A 15928-nucleotide genomic window follows, 5' to 3' on the forward strand; every position below is an offset into this window, starting at 1 on the left:
ACAAAAAAGCTAAGTTCACTCGTTTATCTCTCACAAAAAACCTAGGCTAACACCGAATACAAGAAGAATTCATGTTGAATTGATATGGGTTGTGAGAGTGACCCCCGTATATATACAAGCAAAGGGTATGTAGAAATGTAGAGTTTGGAAAAAATTTGCTGAGCTGTATAGTCTATAATATTAGACCTCATTCATAGAAATAAATTTAGGTTTTGATTTTTACTATAAGCGATTATCTAATTTACTATATAAATATTGTGAGCAAATTAGGGGTGTAAATGAACTGAATGGCTCGGTCAATTTTGAGCTCAAGTCGAAGTCAAGCTGGCTTGAATGATAAAATTACATGTTAGTCCTTTTTTATGAAATGATAAAATGATAAAATTTTAGAAAGAGGGCTAAATGTGGGAAACAAATGAAAGTCGTCAATGATGTAATGTGATAAAATTAAAAGAATAGAATTAAATGTGACAATGTCATAATATTCGGGGACCAAAAGTGAAATTCGCTAAAAAATTAAGTAATACTCCGTATAATGTACCTACGTACGTAACGTATTTTTTTTTTTAATTATAATCTTAGGATAGGGTAAAAAGATGTGTTTTTGGAAATTTTTTGCGGGTCATTGGCAATATTAAACAAAAACATCAATTTAAAAATATATAATGATCGGAGTGGTCCCATCAGGCACACAACCAGTTACTTGTGTGGACTGTGCCTTTTATTTATTTATTTTTATTTTGTATTTTTTTAAGACTCTTCGATAGTCATTCAAAATAGCAAACTCTCCTACCCCTCCACCCTGAAAAAAAAAACTCCAAATTAAATAAGTTATTCTTATAATATGTACAAATTTGAATGTTATAAATGAATGTAACTATTAGTTAAAAATGAGTAGCAAATTCAAATTCAATTATCAATTTATCTTATAGTTTAGAGTTTAGACTGATCAGAATGTCCAATTACAACTATGTCGTAAAAGGTCATAAAACCAGAAAATCTCTCAATAGCATCACAAAATTCAATCAGATATTAACAAATACGGGGTTACAAAAGTGCAATCATTTTATATATTAAAAAAAAAAAACGATTTATGTGACAAATTTTGACATTTTACGTGTACAAAGAACTCGAGCATCTGTTCTTGCATCATTTTCTTTTCTGAATTATGGAAAAGGGAATGAACTCAATGAAGGTTGGGGTGCAAATCGAGTTCCAAAACTCACTTCTTATTTCAAAAGATTTGATGCACAAGATTTCAATATACTACAAATAATATTTATTAGTGGTTTATTTTATAATATAGACCATGGTTCACCCTATAATTTTCTTCATTCAATTGTTATATCATGGATAAAGGTTCACTTTGTATTGTGGACCTTATTAGTCCAAAAATTATGTGTATGTAATTAACATATTATGTGTGTATAGTATTACAGTTAATAAATTATGTGCCTGTAAATAAATTGAAGGCACATAATATATTAACTGCATATTATGTGTCTTTAATTTATTTATAAGCGCATAACTTATTAATTGAAAGCGCATAATATGTTCATTGTAAATACATAAATTTTATACTATAGTCCATAATGTAAAGTGGACAATGGTGTGAAATTTTAGTAATACACTTTATTTCCATGGGTCGAAAAGCTACCTAAGAGAAAAATTGAAGAAATATGAGAGAAAATAAAATGAAGAAAAACATGCTTATGTTTTGACTAGGAACAAAACGAGTAATGTTTATCACGCATACAATTACAACTCCCTATTAGTTATTGTTTTTTGTCATGGAGTATGGTGAATTAAGTGACCATAATATAAGGTAATAGAGAATTTATGTATCAAATAAAATGTTAACATGACAAGAAATGATTAATAGGGATCGAGTGACTCTTATGTAAGAGTGTCTAGTATAGTTTTAACATGAACAGTTATAAACTCCAAATTAAATTAGGGTTGGTTAGGGGTAAAATGATTATTAAGAAGACTTTTATTATTATTATTATTATTATTATTATTATTATTATTATTATTATTATTATTAGATATATAGAATAAAGATTTTTTTTTTGAAAAATACAACTACGTATGATGGAATTAACTAATCCTGGATTTCCGTGATGAACTGTTGGCACCAGTCCTACATTTTGTCTCTGTGGACCGAGGAGAAAGGGGGCTCGGCGGGAAGAGAAGTGTACCAGGAGAGAAGCAAGGAGGTCAACCGCTTTCAAAAATACAAAATGGATTCTGGCAATGTAGTTGGCCTCTCATGTCGATCCGAATGAATCATCCTTTCCACGGAGGTCAATCTTTGCCTGCTAGGCAAGAGGATAGCAAGTTACAAATTCTGTCTCGACAGGACATGTATTTCTATTACTATGAAATTCATAAATGAAGTAGTTAATGGTGGGATTACCATTATCCTTTTTGTAGTGCCGAATCTTGTATGTGTTCCTAAGAAAAGGAATTTGTCCTTTTTTCAGGGTCTCAAAGGGGCGTGGAAACACATAAGAAAGTAAGAACAATCAAGATATAGAGGTAATATAATAAAGAATTAAAATAAAGATTTTGTTAGGAGATTTCTTGGATAACACTGTTTATGTATTACACGTATTGTAATGAGAGAACATTATCTTGTCCTAACTAATACAAGGATTAATTACTCCATATATAAGCTAATCCTCCTAACCAACCCCCTAAAAGTAGGGCGTTCCTCCACTTAGGTTTTATGTATGGGGGCGAACTTGATATATCCATCATTAGTACCCTACACTAGTACAAAATAGGTCATTATATTCGTGTCTATTGTGAAAAGGAAAAAGGTGTATGTTTTACAACAGACTCCTATGAATAAGACGCTAACAATCCAAACTTTAGGCGTCTATTTTTCTCAGTTGTGAGACATCGACAACTAGAAAGAGGATTCACTACGAGTGCCTATATTACTATATATGACCCGCTGCGATCCCCTGATTCCAAGTCAAGCATAGGGTCATAGTTACACCTTGGATAACCTAAGGGTCTAAAGGGTGCCCACGACGGGCCTCAGGGGCTTGAATTAGTGTCTTAAATGTTCTTAAGTATTCTTACGAATCGTTGCTTTAATTTTGAATGTAAGTCTTTAATTGGAAATGGCGATTTGGACTATAACCCTTTAATTTCTTGTCTTCAATATCTTTTATTTGCTTGAAGATGGGGTTGGTGGTGAGCCCCACAATCCCTTTAAGGCTACCTTGCCTCCAATCTTTCTCTTTTGTTGGGAGGCAGGGTCGACAGTGAGTCTTCCATATCTTCGAACTCGGCTACTTTCTCCGGAGAGAGCGTGATAAGGTTCTTGATTCCTTCCAAGTGTGGGTGTCGGGCTTGTCTTGGTACAAACTTGCCGGTGTATGCATGATCATGGTCGAATCAACCCTCGAGTCAATTTTGACATGATAGGTCGCTTTCGCACCCCGTGCTTACCACAGTGCCTCAAGCGTAAACTCATAGTGTGCCTGCTTGTTTCTCGGGGACTTTACTAAACGTCCAGGACATCATTCAGACCTTGCCACAAATGATTGCCTTCTTTAAGTATTTTGGACGGTGACTCGAATCATAACCCATTCTTGTTCTCAACATCTTTTTTTTTTTTTTTTTTTTCACCCGACCACGAGGTTGGCAATGAATCCCCCCAATCTTTCCTTGAGCTCAACCATGCATCTCCGAGACATATGAGGTGAGGCTTTTGAATATCGAGTCTCAAACTTTTGAATAAAATTTAAGTATCAATCAAAGTGATCCGACATTGATCCTTATATAGAATATATACTTATATAGAAGAAATATTATTTTAATTTTATTCTATTCTACATTGGGACCACTAACAAGCACATTTAAAAATATTGTTCCATAAAAGATTTCTCAAAAAGTGGAAAAAAAAACCTAATACTTATACCAATTAATCACACTTATTAAATTCTATATTAAAACAAGTCTAAATTAGAAACTGAGTTGGAACTTTCCAAACCTGAAAATCTTTACTAACAATAATCTTAAATCTTAATCAACGTTATATATTAGATTTTGGAAGCAATGCTGTCACCAACACAATCTAAATAGAAGTCGTGCCCAGACCCTAAGATTTAGGAAACTCCGAATCCTTCCTTAGCCGTTGGATTTGAATAAAAAGCCCTCCCTCCCTCAGGGTTTTTGTTTATAATCCGTTCCCTCTCTTTCTTCTTTGGCAGGAAAGATTTCATTTCTTGTGTTTTTTGTTGTTTGGTGTTCTTGGGTTAGTTTCTCATTTCTGAATAAAGATGAATCAAGAAAACATGGTTATGTCTGATGAGAAAAATCCTACTTTGATCACAGATAAACAGACAACTGTTCAAGAAGGTAAATTTGTTTTGGATTTAAATTGAGACTCAGATACAAAATATCAGTTTCTGAAAAATGTTTTTTTCTATTGTTATTTTTGTGTTTTTTTTTTCTTTGGATGAATGAAGGTGCGGCAAACATGAACGGAAGAAAGATGGGATTGGATAACCAGACCAACAGGAGAGAATTGAGTGTTATAACTCAGAACTTAGGAGCTCTTCCATTTAAGAAGAGGGCAATATCACAGTACTTCTCATCTATAAACTAAATAGTCTTTTCTTTTTCTTTTTTTAAACATGTTTTTGCCCTTTATTTTGGGTCTGAGAATGCTGATTTTCTTGATATTTCTTGTTCTCAGAACAAACAAGATGCCCAGTAATAATCCTCCTTTACCAACACACAGGGCCATCACAAGGTCACAGAATAAAATAAAAAACATTAGTTATACCATGGACCAGGCAATGTGAAACTGGTCCAAAATGACATTCAAATTATGTGTCAATTACAATTGTTATACCATGAACCAGGGTCACCTTGCATTGTGGACTCTAGTTCAAAACAGCATTCGTGTCTACTACAATTAATATATTATGGGTCTATAATTAATAAATTATGTATCTGCAATTAGCATTTTATGTGTCTTTAATTTATTTATAAGTACATAATTTGTTAACTAACACATAATTTGAATGTCATTGAATCTGGGTCTACAATGAAGGTTGAACCCTGGTTAGTGTAATTTGCCTTCTTCTTCTATTATTGTTGTTGTTATTAGACTGAGGTTATGAAATTTCATTTTGAGTAAAGGAAATTTGCTGCTGAAATGGCTAGCTTGCATCAACATCAGCATGAGGTACATATATAGGGAGTATAATTATGTATTTGAATTGAACAATGTATAATTCATTGACAGAGTGTAAATTATACTGAATGTGGCTTAATGATGTTCAGCAGGAAAACAAGAAACCAAAAGTTGAAGGCAAGGAGTTGAGTATCTGGGAGGATAGAGATGAACAGGAAAACATAGGAGCTAATGGCCAACATGCTCCCATGGTTTTGGAACAGACAGAAAAAGATTCAACAAAGAAAGCTCAAATGGTAATAGGATTAGATTGTATGTTGCTTCTTGCATCTGTTAAGGTTGTTGTATTGTGCCAAAGACCTTGTGTCAAGCGGTATGAAGTGACTCTGCCAAATGGGAGGTCATGGGTTCGAGCCTCAGTAGGGGCGATATTGACTCATTGGACTTTAATAGGTTGAGAAAGTATATATGAACATATACTACATGTAACAGGGTCAATAGTACCCCAATGAGCCGCTAAGTCACTGTGATTTACCACCTCCACAAATCTTGTCGGGCCGAGGTCTGGGGGTCTGGGGCAAGGGATTTCGCATTTGTGGGCTAGGACAGATATTACATGTAACAGGGTCAATATTACCCTAATGAGCCCATAAGTCACTGTGATTTATCACTTTCACAAATCTTGTTGGGCCGAGGTCTGGGGGTCTGGGTCAAGGGATTTCGCATTTGTGGGCAAGGATGTTTAATTCTGTTGTATATTAGATAACTGAACCCCAAGTGTTCTGTTAGGACATTGACTTGGAGGATATATCTGAAGAAGAGGCTGTAATGGACATTGACAGTTGTGACATGAACAATCCTCTTGCAGTCAATGAATATGTGGAAGATCTCTTTGCTTACTACAGAAAAGTGGAGGTATGAAAAATTAACCTTAGAAATTTTTTACCATGGTAAATTTCATATGCCCTACTAATTGTTGATATATGTATGTGATAGATTATCTTAACAATTATTTAATTCGCCAATTACCTTCTGGTCTGATGGCATCACTGTAATCGTTCCAAACAGAAGGTGTTCGAATCTCATCCCAATCAAGGATGCTGGTATTATCATGTTGAACATATATTATCTACTATCGCCTCTAATAACAAATAACAACCATATGATTTGCAGAACTTTAGCTGTGTTTCACCAGGCTATATGGCTCAACAGTTTGACATTAATGAGAGGATGAGAGCTGTACTGATTGACTGGCTTATTGAGGTACATGAAAACTTCCAAAGGGTATCAGACTATGTTTTCGGTTATCGATTTATGGAACCGTTCGGTTAATTCTGCCCCGATGAACTTCGTAACAGGTGCATCACAAGTTTGAACTGAGGGAAGAAACTCTGTTTCTGACTGTCAACCTGATAGACAGGTTCTTAGAGAAGCAGACAGTTATGAGAAAGAAGCTGCAGTTGGTGGGAATGGTTTCGATGCTACTGGCGTGCAAGTACGAGGAAACTGCTGTCCCGGGTGTGTCTGATTTTATATATATTTCGGGCGAGGCTTATACAAGGAAAGAAGTTCTTGATATGGTTAGTATATATATATCAAATAAATCCATGAATCCTAACAAAGGTTTTATACTAATTAAGTTACTAATTCATTAAGTTTCTGTACAGGAAAGTTTGATGCTTAAAACATTGCAGTTTAAATTGTCAGTTCCTACTCCCTGTGTCTTTATGAGAAGATTCCTTAAGGCTGCTGAATCTGACAAGAAGGTTTGAGGATTTAAACATGTTAATTATGTACTTGTGTTACCTTATTTTGCTGCATTGTATTAATGAAACTGAGAGGGATATGATGTTGGACTGTTTTACAGCTTGAATTACTGTCATTCTTCTTGATAGAGCTGTGCCTTGTGGAGTATGAAATGCTTGAATGTTCACCATCCCTTTTGGCTGCTGCTGCAGTCTACACTGCCCAGTGCACACTCTATGGAGTTAGGCAGTGGAGCAAGACCTGCGAGTGGCACACCGGCTACTCAGAACATCAACTTCGGTAAATAACTCTCTCCTTTACTCGGTGGACGTACTATTGACTTGATAACTATAAGATTACAAATTCTACTTTCAGTAGTAGCGACCTAGATATTGACCTTCTTGGTTTGAATCTGTCAGATATGGGCACTCTAGACTGGTTTTATTACCTCCTTGTAATCATTTGCTGGTTAGAGTCACTAGGCCTAGTTTACCAAGTGCACACTCTCGGGTAGTGACTGCAGATTTCCCTTGCCCCTCGAAGAATATTTATATATATGAATGATGATGATTTTAGCATTTCAAATTCAGGGAAAGCTCAAGAATGATTGTTGGCATTCAAAAAAAGGCTGGGACTGGGAAGCTAACAGGGGTATATAGGAAGTACAGCACATCAAAGTTTGGCAATGCAGCCAAGTTTGCACCGGCAGCTGATTTTCTTCTTGTACACATTTAGGAGGCAAATTCAGGAAGAGAAGAGAAGAGGAAGGATTGCCATGGTGTTATTCATCTAAAGAACACTGGTTTTTGGCTTATAGTTTTAATTTCATCATACACAGATTGATCTTTTTATTTTTGTTTCCGGGTTTGACAATAATTACACAACTATAGAATATTATTTTCAGAGTATACTTTCTCTACAAAATATATTATAAATCACAATACTATACAATACTTATGACAAATTACAGGGTAGTACTCTTTATGTTTTTCATTCTCTGGAATCATTATAAGATTTTATCATCTTAAATACAATTGTAAATATTTTCTTTCAAAATAAGGTACCAAGTAATCATTTAACACTTGAAATAAATCTCACAAATTAACACATATTATAACCAACCTGGTTGGTGTGGTGGTTCAGCACCTCGTCCCTTATGCATGAGGTTGGTGGTTTGATCTCATTTGATCAGTTCCCTACCACTAGTGTGCTGACCATTCTAGACAACAACACAAAAAACTCTCAAGACACGTACATATGTTATATATTTACTTTATTTTCAAATCCAATTTAGATAGATAATTTATGTTCTATAGTCACATAATTTCACACTACAATATATAAATTCATAACATAAGACACAATATGTTGTGTGTTACACAACTACTCTAATCTATTTTAGGTCTAGAATTCACATTCTTAAGGTACAAACATTCATAACACAAGACACAAAAACTCATAACATAAGAGACATACACATGCTATATATTTACTTATTTTCGATTTTGATTTAATTAGAAAAATTATGTTTTATAAGTATAGAATTTCGATCACAACACAAGATATAAATTCATAACACAAAGACACACAATATGATGTGTGTTACATAACTATTAATTTGTTGTTAGTCCAAACTTATTAATATTATAAGTACAGAGTTTCATAACACAACACAACAATGCACAACACAAAACACAAGACACATACGCATATATGATTGAATTTCATAACACAGGAAACAAAAAACTCAAAACACAAGACATGCGGTGGGTATTGGACCAACAATTACCTGCAATTAGAAATGGTTACACTTGCCATTATTAAACGTCTTGCAAAGACATTTTGCCTTCTCTCTCAAGGCAAATTTTTGTATCTTCCCAGTGGAATTAAGTGGCAAATCCCCAAAGATGACAGCCTGGGGGACCATATGGTGAGGCAAATTCTCTTCACAGAACTTGATAATGTCTCCCTCTTCTGCACTTCTCCCTTCTTTGAACTTCACAAAAGCACAAACTGTCTGCCCCAAAACCTCATCAGGTTTCCCCACAACCGCAGCCTCCAAAACCACGGGATGCCTAACCAAAACACTCTCAATTTCGAGGCTACTAATAATCTCTGTCCCACGTTTGATCACATCAGCTCTCCTATCCTTAAGTTCTATGTACCCACTAGGATGTTTCACCCCAATGTCCCTAGTCCTATACCACCCCCCCTCAAAGGCTTCTTGGGTTCCTTGTTTGTTTTTGTAGTACCCTAACATCATAGTATTACTTCTGAACATGATTTCTCCGGTGGTTTCCCCGTCCGCCGGCACGCTTTTCATGGTCACCGGATCTTTCACGTCAGCGCCGTGTACCATGATGTTGTGCATCCCTTCTAGAACCTTCTGCTTCGAATTCTCGCCTTCTAGAACCTTCTGTTTCGAATTCTCGCGGGAATTCCAAGGGATTGATGTAATTGGACCTAGAGCCTCGGTCATGCCATATGCATAGCTTATTTTGAACCCTTTTGCTTCTAATTTGGATAGGATTTCGGGTTGAGGTAATAAACCTGCGACAATTACGTCCACTTTGTTTGGAGGCAATTGAAAATTTGTGTTTTTTTTCTCTATGGTTTCGGCAATTTTGGTCAAAATGAGGGGTTGACCACAGAGATGTGTGACATTGTGGCGGGAAATGGCGTCCAAGATTGCTTGTCCGGAAGAATCTCGGCTGCAGATGTTTGTGCCGCCGAGAGCCGCCATGGTCCACGGCAGGCACCACCCGTTGCACCGGAACATGTCGACCGTCCAGAGAAAAACCGGCGATTTTCCGGCCATTTCAGTGCGGAAGATTTGTGCTATGGTGTTCAGATAAGTTGCCCTGTGGCTGTACACTGCTCCCTTGGGGTTCCCTGTTGAGCCTGAAGTGAAATTGATCGCTATCGGGTCACATTCGTCGTCTGGGTACACAGTCTTGAAATCAGGATTCCCCGTCTCAATAAACTCAGAGTAAATCTTGAAATTGAACCCCTTCTTTTTGAGAAGCTTGTCGTATCTCTTGCGTTCAGAATGTCCGTTCTCGAGAAACTTATCCTGAATCTTGGAACCAGATTCTCCGTTCTTAAAAATCTTGTTGTGAAACTTGGAATCATATGCTCCATTCTCATGATGATCAAGCTTAGTGTCTTCCAAGATCAAGATTAGGAGCGGTGGTGGGCTTATTTTTGCTAAGTCTAAGGATTCAACGACAACCTCAACGTATTCATAGTCAACAAAAATGGTTTTGGGTTTCAATAGGGCTAGTTTTTTCGACAAAGTGGGCGAGTCAAGCTTTGTGTTAAGGGCAGAAAGGACAGCACCTGTCATTGGGACACCAAAATTGAGCTCATACAGGGGTGGAATATTAGGTGCCATTGCTGCTACCTGTTTGTACAGATATTTTGAATGTGAAAGCAAATATATTCAGTATTATATGCAAATATAGAACACCCAAATTTTGTAAAGCATAATAAAAGATATGAATTGGAAATTAGATCCTCACTATGAACTAGTTTTTCGAATCTGTGAGTAATTATATACGAAGTATATCCGTTAGATTTTTTAGGTGGACGGTTATGATTGATTCCTAGTTCTCTCTTGCATGTTCGTTCTCACTATAATATATATATATATATATATATATATATATATATATATATATATATATAATCACTTTTTAGTCTATTAAATTTCCCTATATTGTAGACTTTGTCTATGAATTATTGTCCTATATATATATATATATATATATATATATATATATATATATATATATATATATATATATATTTTTTTTTTTTGAATACAATTGGCCCTATCTACATACACCCACACACATGCACTATTTTTTTTTTATAGGTCATCGCCTAAGCACCGCGTAGACCGCCTAGGCGTTAGTCTATCACCCGGCTAGCGCCTAGCGCTTACTGCAATCATGCTTGTAATAAAATGTATTTTCTAATTGAAACAATATAGTTTTGAAATATATAATTATAATTTGTGCTACAATATAATCAAGAATGTTTGATTTAATAAAGAGAAGATAATGTATTCTTAAGATATTTCAATATGGCATTTCTTTTTTGTGATGATTCAAAAGAAAATAATATCTTTCATCTTTTTCAATTGCCAAAAGAAAAAATAATCAAATTAAGTAATGTTATTATATTTTAATTCCGAGTTAATTCCAGCAATGGTCCTCCGACTATGCTGATTTTCCAAAATTAGTCCCCGACTTTTAATTTGAACAATTTAAGTCCTTTGACTTTCAAATTCTTTCCAATGTTGGTCCTTTAGTCAAATTTTGGTTAAGTTGATGTCAAATGAAAGGGTAAAATTGATTATTCACCTGTATAGTGTATTATTACTCGTATTTCTCCTGTCTTATACGCTATATATATGAATATAATCTCAGTCGAAGAGACTTCGATTGAGATTAATGGATTCAATTGAGACTTCGACTGAGATTATATTCATATATACAACGTATAGGACATGATAAATACGAGTAATAATACACTAAACATGTGAACGGACAATTTTACCCTTTCATTTGATCTCAACTTAACCAAAATTTGGCGAAAGGGCCAACATTGGAAAGAATTTAAAAGTCAAGGGACCTAAATTGTCCAAATTAAAAGTAGGGGTCTAATTTTAGAAAATCAACATAGTCGGAGGACTATTGCTGGGATTAACTCTTTTAATTCTTATCATAAAGGAGAAAAGAGTTGTGAAATTTTTTATAAAAAACGTAAAAAAGTAAAAATAAAAACAAAAACAAATGTCATTAGTTCTTTTTGTGTACACTAATTTGATGATGATGATGATATATGTGTGTGTGCGAGCGCGTGCATGTGTGTATTTTAACTTTTTAAGGTATTGATCAATACAGGTGCCTCTCATGTCAAGTACAACCAAAAAAGTATGTCCAAGAATATGTAAATCAAATCTAGCGCAGCTAGGCAATGACGAGCTCTAATTTCCTTGTCATCTACCTCATCTCCAACTACCACGCATTCTATAAGAAATCTTATTGTTTCATCAATGAAGTATTCCTCGTTAGATTTTGTCATTACTAGATAGAGGACATTGTCTTGTTGTCATAATTTTCATCAATTGTGCTCTTTTTACATTGTCATCTTGTCTTGTTAGGATTTTTTATGTATATATATTTGGGAAATTTTGTTGCGGGGCAATTTTTTTTCTTTTCTTTTTCTTTTAGTTTGGAGGCATATTTGATAGCTAACAAGGGTTTAAATATTGGTTCATCACATTTTACCTTAGTGCTCTAAGGATTAATTTAACCTTATTTATCATCTCTATTTAAAAAGAATTAACAATGCTACTTTGTAGTCGGATAGTTTAAGATCAAAACTAGGCAATTTAACATTGTAAAACTAGACAATTTGGCGTTACCACAATATTATTAAACTATGGAAATTGTGGCATATGGCGTCGAATGCAGTCGATAAACAATCAGCAATATGCGTTTATATGTGCATTAAGATGCATGAACATGTCATTGATTTGAAAGAACATGCATGTATAGTTAAATACAAATTAAATGAAAATCAATGTCAACTTTAGTGAAGTTTTGTGCTCTTTCTTTATAAAATACTGTATGAGCAAATATATATAATTAATTTAAGATGAACCCATATGCCAACAACATCTCACGTTATATTGTTTATGCGCCCATGCTATTTAATTTAAGTTTTGACATATGATTGATTACCAATTTACAATTACCATAGCCTCGTTTGTTAAACAAATTTTAAGTAAATTTTTATTTATTTAATCTATTTTAATTGTTTATTAACTTGATCATAAAATGTGTTCGGATATCTTTCTTCTTAAACGTTTTCGAGGCCAAAACTTTAATTTTAGAAACACAGCTTGCCTTAATGGCGTTTGAAATTAGCTTATTGAATTGGGAATTTTTTTTTATTTTTTTTCATAATTCTCTTTTACCTCTCATGGACCAAACTACAAAACTTTATTGACCTTTATTTGCTTCGTTTAAAAAAAAATTAATTTAAGTGGTAACACTATTCCACTTTTCGTTTTTTGGTCTTCCACTATTGTTTTTAATTTTAATTTTCACTTTTTCATTTTGTTAGTATGTTATGATAATGCTTATTTTAATTAATTTCAAATGCATTGTTCATTTAAATTGATATTTTCGTTTTCATATTATTATTTATTCTTTATATATATATATATATATATATATATATATATATATATATATATATATATATATGAGATGGTTCACGTGCGAAGCTTCTTCCAGCTAAAAATGGGTGATGAGACCTAAACCGTTGATCTAATCTAGATCACCGGCTCAAACTGAAATAATTTTTTTTAAAAAGCCCGTTTTCTCGGAAACATGGATGCAAATGATCAAGTGTCTCGAAGCTTCGAACTTATGCACCTTAAGCTTTAAACATACGCACCTTAAGAGTTAAACTAATACACACCTTACACTAGAAAGTGATGCACCTTAATTAAGCTTTAAACATACGCACATTAAGGTATAAACTTACACACTTTAAGCTTTAAACTTAGGCACCTAAAGCTATAAACTTACGCACTTTAAGCTTCGAACTTATGCACCTTAAGCATTAAACATATGCACCTTAAACTATAAATTTACACACTTTTTTTTTATGAGGTTTATTCCTCACCCTGTGACCCTACACACTTTAATTAAGCTATAAACTTACGCACCTTAAGCTTTACACTTAAGAACCTTAAGTTTTAAACTTAGGCACATAAAGTCATAAAGCTATAAACTTAAGCACTTTAAGCTTCAAGCTTATGCACCTTAATTCAACTGGAAAATAATGCACCTTAAACTTTAAACTTATACACCTGAAGTTATAAATTTACGCACCTTAATTAAGTTATAAACTTATGCACCTTAATCTTTAAACTTAAGCACCTTAATTAAGTTTTAAACTTAGGCACCTAAAACTATGAACTTACGTACCTTAAACTTCAACTTATGCACCTTAATTCAACTGAAAAATAATGCACCTTAAGCTTTAAACATACACACCTTAAGCTATAAATTTACGCACTTTAATTAAGCTATAAACTTAAGCAGCTTAAGCTTTAAACTTAAACACCTTAAGTTTTAAACTTAGGCACCTAAAGCTATAAACTTACGCACCTTAAGTTTCAAACTTATGCACTTTAATTAAGCTGGAAAATAATGCACCGTAAACTTTAAACATACGCACTTTAAGAGTTAAATTGATGCACCTTAAACTAGAAAGTGACGCACCTTAAGCTTTAAACATACGCACATTAAGTTATAAACTTACACACTTTATGTTTTAGACTTAAATACCTTAAACTTTAAACTTAGGCAACTAACATTATAAACTTACGCACCTTAAGTTTTAAATTTACACACCTTAAGTTGTGACCTTACGCAAAATGATCATAATGCCGCCGCATTTTTAAAAAAAAAATTGTTCATTATGGGCTGTTGATTTTGGCAAGATCAAAGATTGTGATTAATCCGCACGTTTCACCTAAGAGAAGCTTCGCACATGATCCATTGTCTATATATATTGTAAAAGAGCTCCCGAGTGAAAGATGGGGTGAGATCTGAGCCGTTGATCAAATCTAGATCAACAACTCAAATCAATGAAAATTAAATAATAATAATAATAAAACGCGCTCCCTGCCAACATGCATCCTCTGTCTCAAACTGATGCACCTTAAGATATAAAACTACGCACCTTAAGTTATAAAATTACTCGCCCTAAGCTATAAAACTACGCACCTTAAGTTTTAAATTGATGCACCTTAAACTAGAAAAGTGACACACTTTAAGCTTTAAACATATATACCTTAAGCTATAAAACTACACACTTTAACCTTAAAAATTAAACACCTTAAGTTTTGAACTGACTAGAAAGTGGTGCACCTTAAGCTTTAAACATATGCACCTTAAACTATAAAACTACGCACCTTAAGCACAAAAAATACGCACCTTAAGTTTGAACAATATGCAAAATGACCAAATTGTCATCGCTCTTTTTTTTTTTTTTTTAAAAATTGTGTTCATCCTAGATGTTGATTTTGACAAGATCAATGGCTAACATTAAACACTATTTTTCACCTAAGGCTTTCTTCACACTTGATTCTCTCTCTCTCTCTCTCTCTCTCTCTCTCTCTATATATATATATATATATATATATATATATATATATATATATATCCTTAATCAGGTGAGAACCATGTCCCAGGTGAGAACGTAAGGACAAATCTAGACCATTGATCTAGTAGATCTAACGGTTGAAATAAACAAAATTTTGTAATATTTATGAAAATGACCCCGCTCATTTTAAAAGTTTATAATATTTATGAAAATGACCCCGCTCATTTTTTACGTGATTTCTCATCCGTCAGATCTTGCAGATCAATGGTTTGATATATATATATATAGTTGTTAAACTAGTAGAATGAATTACAAATATTTAGTAAAATGAACTAATAAACTAGTTGTTTAATTTAAAATAACTTTTAAGTACATTATTATTTAAAAATTAAAAAAAAAAGAACTTAAAAAGAGATGTTTCTATATATTAACATGATATGAGAAACTAAAATAAGTCTTATGATTACTATTGACTTTTTTTTTAACGATAGAAAGATAATATATATTTAAAATTTAAATAAATTTTAAATTTCATTATATAGTATTGCATTAATTCATTATTCTTCATAAATGAAAAAATCAAAATTAACGTATCAAAACTGAAAATACCATTGCAGACCTTGAATGACTAAAGCAGAATATATATATATATATATATATATATATATATATATATATATATATATATATCCAAAGGTCTCATCATTCATCAAGTTCTAAACAATTGTTCAAAAGTTTCGGCATTAAATATTACAAAATATTTTTTAAAATACTTTTTGACCCAGTCGATAATCTAAAAATCAGCTTATTTACTCCCCCCCCCCCCCC

The 15928-nt window shown here is 33.4% G+C and overlaps 2 protein-coding genes across 6 annotated transcripts in view; one reads left to right on the top strand and one right to left on the bottom strand.

Annotated features, from left to right (window-relative positions):
* Window positions 1-4298: 4298 nt before the first annotated feature.
* LOC116020534 (G2/mitotic-specific cyclin-2-like) lies at window positions 4299-7642 on the top strand. Its single transcript, XM_031261005.1, has 11 exons — window positions 4299-4377; window positions 4488-4605; window positions 4718-4774; window positions 5167-5212; window positions 5314-5457; window positions 5951-6076; window positions 6335-6424; window positions 6520-6741; window positions 6829-6927; window positions 7029-7207; window positions 7498-7642. The coding sequence occupies exons 1-11, from the start codon at window positions 4299-4301 to the stop codon at window positions 7640-7642; spliced, it is 1305 nt and encodes a 434-aa protein (XP_031116865.1).
* The window catches only part of LOC116019416 (probable acyl-activating enzyme 1, peroxisomal), an 18134-nt gene continuing 8924 nt past the window's right edge, over window positions 6719-15928 (bottom strand). For 2 of the 5 annotated variants that reach the window (XM_031259601.1, XM_031259600.1), the window contains exon 4: window positions 8473-10310. In XM_031259601.1, coding sequence (XP_031115461.1) covers window positions 8703-10310 — 1608 coding nt within the window. In that variant the 3' untranslated portion in view covers window positions 8473-8702. Of the gene's footprint in view, window positions 7169-7833; window positions 8127-8451; window positions 10311-15928 lie in introns of those variants that run through there. The other 3 variants (XR_004098711.1, XM_031259602.1, XM_031259604.1) reach the window with 3 other exon arrangements.

This window comes from Ipomoea triloba, chromosome 5, assembly GCF_003576645.1.
Source record: "Ipomoea triloba cultivar NCNSP0323 chromosome 5, ASM357664v1".
In the NCBI taxonomy this organism is placed as follows: Eukaryota; Viridiplantae; Streptophyta; class Magnoliopsida; order Solanales; family Convolvulaceae; genus Ipomoea; species Ipomoea triloba.